The 11,090-nt window shown below is 34.9% G+C and overlaps 1 protein-coding gene across 2 annotated transcripts in view; it reads left to right on the top strand.

Moving 5' to 3' along the window:
* Positions 1–9,369: 9,369 nt before the first annotated feature.
* Positions 9,370–11,090, top strand: part of mtnr1ab (melatonin receptor 1A b) — a 30,431-nt gene continuing 28,710 nt past the window's right edge. For both annotated transcript variants that reach the window (XM_039648481.2, XM_089134837.1), the window contains exon 1: positions 9,370–9,790. In XM_039648481.2, coding sequence (XP_039504415.1) covers positions 9,601–9,790 — 190 coding nt within the window. In that variant the 5' untranslated portion in view covers positions 9,370–9,600. The remainder of the gene's footprint in view (positions 9,791–11,090) is intronic.

Genomic DNA, 11,090 nt, shown 5'->3' with positions numbered 1-11,090 from the left:
CATATGAATATGTATACCTTGCCTGGCTAGCAGGATGTCAAAAATCGTAGCCTACCTGCTTATCCACTCCACACATAGTAGCATGGGACAACAGAGTAGCGAAATGCGTATAATCCTGTTAGCAATCTGTTAGGCTGTAATGTAGTAATAAGTATGCATGAAAAGTAACTGTAAGTAATAAGTAGATGCGGTGCAACAGTAACATGTCATTCTCCATGTGTTCATCTTCTCATATCATGTCAAATCACATACAGATGAACACGTTCTCGGCAGCTACTGGCGAACGTGTAAGCACATTTATGTTTAGATTACACGATTGACATTGGTGCATCCAATCGCACAACAACTATCTGGCATGTCGTTTTCACCTCAAAACACCAACGTTTGTATATTAAAACTGGCGACGTCCTGGCAAGATCCTTGATTAGTTTACTGGGTTTCGTTGATAGACAACGATGTTCTTGCCCGCCAGTACTTGTGACGTCACAAGCAAATTATGAATAGGGTGTCTATGAATTTATTATGTCTATGGATGACAACTGTAACACCCGCTTTGTCTTTTCCATCCTTTTTCCCTACCGTTTATCTTGATGCCAGGCTTTACTACAAGCCTTTCTTTATTTCATAAACCTCAAAATGCCCTTTTGGTGGTTGAGTTCATTGCTCAGCACAGAACATGGCATTTTTTTTAATTTTATATTCACTTCTCAAATGCTTATTGAATACAGAGAACTCACAATACTGTAGCACAAAGTCCTGGAGCAACATGCCCCAGAAAAAAAACAAACAAACAGTGACTTAGGCTACTCATGGCTGTGTCATAACGAATCAGAAATATAATTAAGCTGAATATGCTGTCTGTTCCTTTACGGATGTGCTGTTGCTCTCGAAAATTGGTTTAATGCCTGAGGTAGGTCATTACACAAACGTCAACATTAATCATCCTGGTCAGGCCATTTTTTACTTATGTGTTCACATGGCTTTTAGAGGATCTTCTTTGAATAAACTGTAGTGTACAAATCTCAAGTCCCCTGAAAGTTTGTCAACAACACCATCATAATATGTAGGATTGTCCACAACCACTGTATGGTCATTGTGGTGAGCAGGACAAGGTCGAGGGCAGAGGAAGGAAGGCGTGAGGCTGGTGCTGTGATTACCCAGCAAGCCGTCATTTCAACGTCTCGGTTAAATATAGACCCGACATAGTCCGGCTATGTGTAACCCACTTCTAGTCTAAAACACTGAATCTGGTAACATGTAATTTTTTTTTTCAAAATAATTTGCGAGATGTAAGATATCCTATCATGTTAGCAGTCAACTGTAATTACAAAGTATTTGGCTTCATTTATTTGCCATGTTCTAGGCTGTGGCTAGATTTATGTTTATATATAATATATATATATATATATATATATATATATATATATATATATATATATGTGTGTGTGTGTGTGTGTGTGTGACAGCAGTCGTCTGTGAGGGGCTGCTCTCTTTACTTTCATTCGCATTTGTTTATTTTATTATTAAAGTCTTTAAATGTTCGCAGGTTCTCGCCTCCTTCTTCCATCACAACGAACTGTTACAGTCATAAATCAAGCTTCTCTGAAAGCCAATGGAATATGGAATTATATTTGTTAAAAAAAAACTGAACATAACTTTATAAAACTGAACATAACTTTATAAAACTGAACATAACTTTTTACAACTGAACATAACTTTTTCAGAAACTATCAAAAATATGCCAGAATTACTTTTGTGCCAATAATAATGAAAGTAACTTTTCAAGAAACTAATGAAAATATCAATTGAAACTGAAAAAGAATAAATCGTTGGCTTATTCAGGCGATCTTTTACTGTCTGTAAGGCAATCGGGGGGACATGGAGTCAACATAAAGTCAACGTAGAAGCCAATAGATAGAGAGTCTATGAAAGCAACAGGACAAAATATTTCAACAACATTTTTGAGGAATGAGTTTTCAGAGTTTTCAGTTACGCTTCCAAAGTTTTCGTTTACGCTGCCTGAGTTTTCGTTCGCAGTTCTGACCAAGGGGGTAATCCACCAGCCGGAAACTTAAAGGACAACTCCGGTGCAAATGAAACTTTGGCCTAATAACACATTGGTACCTAATCAACTGTTCTCTGAGATTTTTTTTTTAGTATATAGGGCATAAAGTAATGAAAAATAAAAATCGCTAGTTAATACCACTAACAAGGCTCAAAATAGCCCCACACTAACACTGTAACATAAAGAGGGTCCTTACATGCAAACCGAAGCATTGAGAACTTTGTAAATTTACAGACCGTTTAATAAGAAGATATTTTAAGACAGTCCACTTCGTGTATACAGTCAGGAGCTATCTTTGGAAAACAGTCTCGACAAGTTGAACCACGAATGACGTGCCAAGTGAGCTGAACTGTATGAAGTTCAGCGAACTTCTGAACTGTATGAACGCCATTTGTGGTTTGACTGGTCAACACTGTTTTCCAAAGATGGCTCCTGCCTGTATACACAGTTCAATTATGACTGAAAACATCCAGCAACTAGGGAATACATCAACGCATTCTCATCCCAAGCAAGGCGTCATCTAACTGACAATTTTGACCATGCTTCAATATCCGACGTTTTAGGCACCCTTTAGCGTCAGTTACATGACGCGATCCTAGGGAGTCATCTAACTGACGCTAAGGTAAAGCGTCAGTTAGATGACGCGGGTAGGTTTAGGTCTTGGGTAGGGTAAGGGTTAGACGTGATCCTAGGGCGTCATCTAACTGACGCTCAAGGGTGCCTAAAGCGTCAGATATTGAAGCATGGTCAAAATGCTTCAGTTAGGTGATGCCTTGGGATGAGAATGGGCTGAATATACGGCTAACAGCCATCTACTGGTTACACAACAGTATTACAGATGATAAATGGTGCATGATTGCGCGCCAGAGCGATTAAGTGCACACACTGAGACGAGAGAGGTATGTATCAACTCGTCTTAGTTAAGGGGATAATAATATGAAAAAATGGTGGAGTATCTCTTTAAGTCTTCAACTTGTTACTGTATGTGGGAGTTCAAATCAGTATGTATTGTATGTTAGATTATAATATGTTTCCTTTCTCAGTTTCCAGGGAGTTAAGCAACGTTTCCACAAACAAAATTCTGATGCTGACACAGAGGTTGGAGTGATAGTATACGGTGCCAAAGATCCACTGTCCACATCAGACAATAATCTTACTTTGTTCAGAAACATCACATTTGAATTACTGGGATCTTGATCTTCAGACACCTGATTTATTTTATTTTCATAAAATAGCAAATATTTTTCAATGCCTTCTGGAGTGAAACAATAGGCTAGACAAGAAAAATATGAATAATGTTAACCGTTTAAAACTATTGAAAATCACTTCCGACCAACTGTCTTACGTACATGAATTACAATCCACTTGTATTATATGGACTCACAGAGACGGATTATTTCCTTAAAAATCTTTGTTAATATTTGTGTTTATGTGAAGAAAGAAAGTCATATACATCTCGGATGGCATTAAGGTGAGTAAATGACGAGAGAATACTTGTGTTTTGGGTGGACTATCCTTGTACCCACCCAGTCAGTGCTTTGTAACATTTACTATAACATGAACTGTTCAAAGGATCATAGCATCATTTAAAATGTATATGAATTTTAAATATGTATTCTGTAATTGTGCATTTTGTATAGTAATGTATATCATGATAATTTTGATTATGAATTCTGGTCTTTCCTGTCACAACATTATTGCATCCAATTGTATTGCATTATATTGCATTAATTGCAATAATCCAATTATATTGCATTAATTGCATTCATTTAACTGGTTGTATGTCACAATTGAAACTGTTGATAACAAATTTAACACAAACGAATATCTCTACTTGGGAAACCAAGTCAGAGAGGTCACATGTCCACCACACGTCAACCTTTATCAATGGAATGCCAGTGAGACGAGCAATGCACTTTAAATTAATTACTTAGGACGTAGGTTTGTCCTTCATTGTTCAATCTGACAGTCATCAGATCATCATATCTTTGTAAATTTGCCATTAAGCCAAGCTGTCTGTTCTTATCTATCTGTTCCCATCTGCTTCACAATAAGGTGTAGTAGAAAGCATGACATGATTTAAAGGTTGAGGTATTTTTTTATTATTATATTTTATAAAAATTAATTTTTTTTATTATATTACAATTGTAAACAGAAATGAAAGCCCAAGCCCATGTCTGTTTGTGCTTAAGCGTGTCACATATGTGACTTAAGTTTGAAAGCTGATGCAGGCATTCACACCATTCCATGGTCAATTTGCTATTTATGTGTCACATGATTGCAGAAAACAAATGCAATGTTGTTTCAGAATTATATAACCAAGCCCAGGGAGATTGGGCAAAAAATTATAATAGCCTCAACCTCCATTAGTGTTTACTGTAAATTATCAATGTCATGAAAAAAAATGCTGCAATAAACTCCTATATAATGTGTCCTCTAGAGTAGGCCTAACCAATACCATGAGTAAAGTGCAATGAGATTCAGTGTTAATGTGTTCTGATAGGAGGGTAAGGGTACATGTTAAGATCTTCAGTCTTGATGAATGACCGAATGCAAAATTGTATTGGATTCTTCTTCATTAAATTGTCTCCCAGACTCCCAACTCATTAATCTGTTTCATTTCAGATAAAATGATTTTTTCTCTTTCTTTCAAGTGTGCTGCTCTTAATAATGCTTTAGATTACAGCCCGGAAAGTACTGTACTGTGCCATTAAAGGGATTTTACAGTGTAACTTTCGGTAATTATAGTGTACCTATTTACATGTAAGTATAAGAGTACAATATGTAAAGTTTGGGGAAAAAAGGGGGTAAAAATTATTTATACTGTAAGTATCAAAGAAATAAGGGGTACTTATTCTACTATTATGATACAACAATCTTACATTTGGGAGCAATTTAGCAAGAACATAAACACTGTATTTTTTTAAATAATTGTATACTGTAATACTTGAGGCTTTTAATAATCACAGGGCACATATCTATGCATTTATACAGTAATCTTTTTAGCAAAAGTGCACTGAAAACTAAAACAATTGCAACTTTTGCTTAAATATTGGGGCAAGATACTCTTCATCCATGTAGTGCTACACGTTACCCTCTTGTTCCATGTAGATACAAGTTAAGTACAATAAATATACACACACACAATCTATTATCACTGACTCGGAAACCTTTATTTGAAAAACGGCTTAATTCAAAACAGATTTACAACACTTTTTCATGAAAAACTTTTTAAATCAGAAATTAATTTCAAATGCTTAAGACTTGACAGCAAGCATGTTTTGTCCACTTTTTTTCTCTTGCTTGCCTTCTTCATTTTGTTCCTCTTCGTTTTCTTTCTTTCCACTCATGAATCTGAAGCAGAAATGATGCCCCTTGCTATTCTGTATTATTAAAAGAAAATACTGTACTCTCAACTGTACTACTCTTTTACCCTCATGCCATCCAAGATGAATTCGACTTTCATTCTTCAGATTAACACAAATTAAGGTTTTTAGAAAAAAAAAAGAAAAAAAAACACATCTCTGGGAATATGCATAAGTGTAATAATGCAAACTCATGTGCTCCTAAAAGTTGGAGCATCAAACAGCTCATACTGCAATAACTGTAGTAATCCATTTGACCCCAATTGATAGATCCATGCTTCTGAACTGAAACAATAGTGTTTGTAAAAAAAAAAAAAAAAAAATCACAATATTGTACACTTTTTAAACTGTAGACGATCGCTTCAGACCAACTGTATGTCTAATGAAGGTTTCCAAGTCAGTGATATTAGATTGTGTGTATTTTTATTGTACAAAAACTGTAACACGGAACAAGAGGGTAACAAGCATCACTTTACAGTAATTTACGGCCCACAATGTCACACTTACCCTGTAACATGGAACAAGAGTATATTTCCCAGTATTTAAATAAATAAATAAATAAATAAATAAATTGCAATAGTTTTAGTTTTACTTGCCTTGAAACATGTACGCCCAAAACTTAAACATCTGCACTTATATGAAAAAATAAAATAAATAAATAAAAATAGATATGTACCCTATAGTTTTTAAAAGCAAGTACCAAAGTTTCTATTGGTACAAAATTATTATATGTTCTCCCAAATGTAAGATTGTTGTATCATAATAGTAGAACAAGTCTAGTTCTGTAATACTTACAGTATATATATATATATAGTTCTACTATTATGATACAACAATCTTACATTTGGGAGAACATGTAATAATACATGTGTATATATATATATATATATATATATATATATATATATATATATATATATATATATATGGTATCCCCTGGTTGCTACCCCTTTATTCCACAAACTTTACATTATTGTTCCCTTATATTTACATGCAAGTACTTCATAGGTTAATTTACTTCAAAGTTACGCTGTAAATTCATCTTAATTACGCAGTACTTTCCGGGCTGTAATCTAAAGTGTTACCCTGCTCTGCAATATCTGGATCAAAAACAAACCCCAAATTTGTTTGTGCATCATTTATAATATTATACTGTCAAAAGTTCAATCAAATGCAATTATTACCACTTGAAATATAGATACTGGACTTTCAAAATGGCATATTGATTTCAATGAATTTATACTTGAAAGCTGATCATCGAGGGAAAATGTTCAAAAGTAAGATGATAATAGTCAATTGCAGGGCCCGTATTCATAAAGATTCTAAGAATCCTCTTAGAAAACTCCAATTTATCTTAAAAACTTTTACTTAACTTTTTAGATCTGAGAGCAACTCTGAGTAAGAAAAAGACAAAAACTTTAATCTTAGTGAGGAGGTGGGGTTGACCCTGTTGCTATGTATGACACAATCTTTTGAAGACTGTGATTGGTTGGTTGTCCAAGAAGAAAAAAAAGAGCAATTTGAAGTATAGAGCTTACTCTCTCTCTCTCTCTCTCTCTCTCTCTCTCTCTCTCTCTCTCTCTCTCTCTCTCTCTCTCTCTCTCTCTCACACACACACACACACACACACACGCACATTATATTAATGTATATAAATCCTTTTTTTTTCTCCACTGTTAATTTTGTAAGATATTTGATTGGCTTAGAATGATAAAAATTTGTTTCACTCTTTCCAACACTGATTGCTGTCTATTTAAGTGGTGGTTTGAATGTTGGTTTTAATATAGCAAACATGGAATAAAAAACAAGAAAGACGAGAAATCCCTACTGAACAGAAGAACCATGTTTACTGTTAGCCCAGTTAGTGGATGAACACAAGGCCATCATTAAAGGAAAATTCGGGCCGGGTCACACGGCACGGAGCAAGAAGCAGACGAATAAGCTTATAGCGCAAATTATTAACGGTTCATTGCCCTGCTTGTGCGCAACAGGGAAGCCTGCTATATTCATAACTGCATTTTTTTTTAGCCTGCAAGGTGGGAATGTCCAGTGAAAACTAAATTAACAGCGACACAATAAGAGGATCTGTAAGTGCTGTAATGTTAGTGTGATCACTCCTTACAGACGGTTGTGACAGACCCAAATCACTGCTGCTTTATTGCATTTTCCCATTTGGCAAATATCTTAATGTAGTGATTACTTTCATTTCTGGCGTTATGGCATTCCTGAGCTGTGTCTGAGATATTAGCGTGTCTCTAATAAGATCAGTCACAAACATGATCCCTGCACAATCTTATCTATAGCATTTTATTAACTCAAATGGTCTGCAACACATTTCTTCTCCCTCCTTCATCTTCATCTGCCATTTTTTCCTATGCTAAAAAAAACCTCTTAAGCCTCTTAAAAGTCCTCATCCATACTCCTAACAATTTTTGACCTTAAGACCTCTTTTAAGGGTTAAGATGCTTTAAGATAGACTTTTTTTCTTTAATTGTAAGAGTAAATGCCCACATTTCTAAAAATGTTCTTAGAATTTTGACACTAGTCTTTGCATTAAGATTCTTTATGAATACGGGCCCAGACTGTTTTGTCATAATGTAATGCAAAAAAATTCTGTTTTTGAAGAACTATATTGATACTGATGTCCAAAACCCATTAATATTGCAGTAAATTTAAAGACGAGAGAATGTGAAAAAAGTTTAAATTATCATTCGTTTTAACGCAAGACATCTCATGTAACTTTAGAAGTGGACTTCAGGGGAAATATATGTTCAATATTAGTTCAAATATATGATATAACCCTTTTAACTTCACCCTGAAATGTGTAGCTTTGACATGTCTGAAATGGAGTGTGTATGAGAGAGATAAAACTGCAACTATTGAAAGTGGGTTATTTAAAGAAGCTGCACTGACAGGCATCCTCTAATGCAAAGCTAATGCATGATGCTGAGCTACAGTCCAAAGAGTTGGACCACATTACGCAATGACGAATACATTTGGCTGTATGTGCAAATGGACATTGCATGGTCTAAAGGTTTGTTTTTAAGGGGCAGTACAGTATTTATTGCTGCTCAGATGCTTTTTGCAGTACTGTCTGGCAGTTGGAGAACTCCTACATTAGATTCCACAATGTGAAGGCACATTTTTTTTCTTTAGAATAATAACTTATTATGCAAGTATATATTATATATTAAATATACATTAAAACTTTTCATAATTTTTCATTGTAAGTCATGCTAAATTGCACATGCATGATATATGACTGACTGCATGGCTATTTTAGATCTTTGCGATATAGAAAAAAATCAATTCTGTCTCAGAAGGATGCTGTCACACATGATGTTTCAGCAGCTCTAGTTTTAAGTGAAATGCTCAATTACACAGTTACAAAAAAGGTCAATGTTTTTAATGAAGTGTATCTTTTGTTGTGAGCAATAACGGTGGAAATGCCAGATTTTGAAAAAATAAATCTACACTGAGAAAGATGCACAGGACTAAAAAGTTAAATTATTGGTGTTAGTATTAGTTTTAAACTTAAAAAACACATGTTGTCAAGTGCACATCAAACTAACAAGAAATGTAGGCTTCTGTCTGTATGACTTTAATGCTTTAACAGTTCACCAAAAACGAAACAGTCACGAAGCAACTTGGGCAAGGCATTACCAAAAGGTTAGCAGTGTTTGAACACTACAAGTCATTAACCAATAGACTACGCCATGCACTGACACGATTAATTAAACTTAGTGAATGTGTAAATAAACTATGAATTATCAAAATAATGAATGGGCACATGCACATAGCAGATGGATGTGAAAGTGAAAGAAGAAACTCAACTCCGACTCAAATCCCGAGCCGATTTCGTTGTCTTCCACAGCGGGGCAGCGTTACAGCGATCTACAGACAGCTTCATCACCCATCTATGTGCATTTGAGAATAACTTTGCTTGCTGTCGGATGTCACATACCAACAATCTGATGTAGACAAAAAAGCTATAAAAGTGCGTGGACATGTCCGCGCGCAGACCATGAGCGTGCGCTCCATCGAGGACCATGACATGAAAAGATACCTTCATTTACGCAAGTTTACGTTAACGCAATAACAACCACTCATGGATTTCCAATGGACTCAAATCCTATGATTTATGGCGAGGATTGTTGAAGTGAAGATAAAATGAAAATAAATGGCAGTAGCCGGTTGATGAACAGTTCTTCACTGAGCTCTTACGAGATCTCGCTGAATCGTCCACCGTGGGTCTCCACAACTTTGGGCTGCTTTCTGATCTTCACCATCGTGGTTGATATATTGGGGAACCTCTTGGTGATTTTCTCCGTGTGCAGAAACAAGAAACTTAGAAACGCAGGTAAGATCGCTTTTAAAACAAACAGCCCTTAAACCATTTATCCATTTAAACCTAGTATTTATTTATTCATTTATTTATTATAGCATATTTTTAGCCTATTTTTAATTAATAGCAGATGATCCAATGTCAGTCCCCTTTTCACTTTCACCTGTAATTGGGTAGCTAAATCTCAGTAGTGACAAGGAACAATATGAGTTGAACTTTATTGAATTTATTCATTATAACATAGGTTCAGAATCAGATATTAACTATTCTGATATAACGGACAATGAATTACAGGTGTAGCCGCTGTCCCAGACTTACTAGTTTTCAGCTTTACCAATTACTCATTGCATTTAATATTTGAAGAGTTCAGATGCAAAAGCCTCTAAATGCCATTTGAAATTTTCTTCTTTAATGATGATTTTTATCAAACGTGTATATTTAAGTTCAGTAATTTCACTTAAATAACAATTAATAGGTAATTATCATTGCCATTTAAGTGAAATCACTGAACTTAAATATACAAGCTTGATAAAAATTATCATTCTAGAAGAAAATTTCAAATTGCACTTAGAAGCTTTTGCATCTGAACTCTTCATTTATATCTATTCGATTTATAGTTAAACTTATCTCACTACAATTGCTTTATTTATTTATTTATTTATTACTGAGGCAATGAATGGTCATTATAACAACTTTATTTCATTAAAATCTTACTATTTGGGCAAGAGGATTTCAGTCAATGGGTTGCTTACTGTAAAATGAGGATATAAAATATTGACAGGACATGCATACTGTTTAACAGACAGTGTACAATGTATGAAGTGAGTTTTAAGAGTTCATAAATGAATTGGGATCATGCATCAACTGCATAAACTGGATTTCATATTTTCTGTCATTCCTGTCAGGTTTTTTTATTTGACTGTACTGGACAGTAAGGGACTATATTTAGAGGTTTCAGGTAACTGGCCCAATATCAAACAAAACTGAACAGGCAAGTAAATTTCCAGTGAGTGGATGGAGTGCTTATCACCGGTATCACACCGACCCATATGTCATATTTCTCTGCCAATAGAGACAGAGACCATATTGTTCCTCAACTGTGAAGTTTGTGGCACCAGTTGTACTACAACAGCACTATTTACAAGGAAAACCAGTTTTGGACAAAATGCAGCATGCACTTGTGCATCCTTTACATTGCATATGTTTACATCAAATACAAAGAAACTCTAATTAACTAAATACTTAAATATGCATTATTATGTGGAGCAGCATGTTGATGTTTTTGCTGTTAAATTAGGCTTTATACATGTGTTGT

The sequence above is a fragment of the Pimephales promelas genome, chromosome 9 (genome assembly GCF_988280905.1).
Source record: "Pimephales promelas chromosome 9, fPimPro1.hap1.1, whole genome shotgun sequence".
Lineage (NCBI taxonomy): Eukaryota > Metazoa > Chordata > Actinopteri > Cypriniformes > Leuciscidae > Pimephales > Pimephales promelas.
The sequence above is the reverse complement of the archived record's forward strand: the minus strand, read 5'-3'. Positions and strand labels throughout refer to the sequence as shown.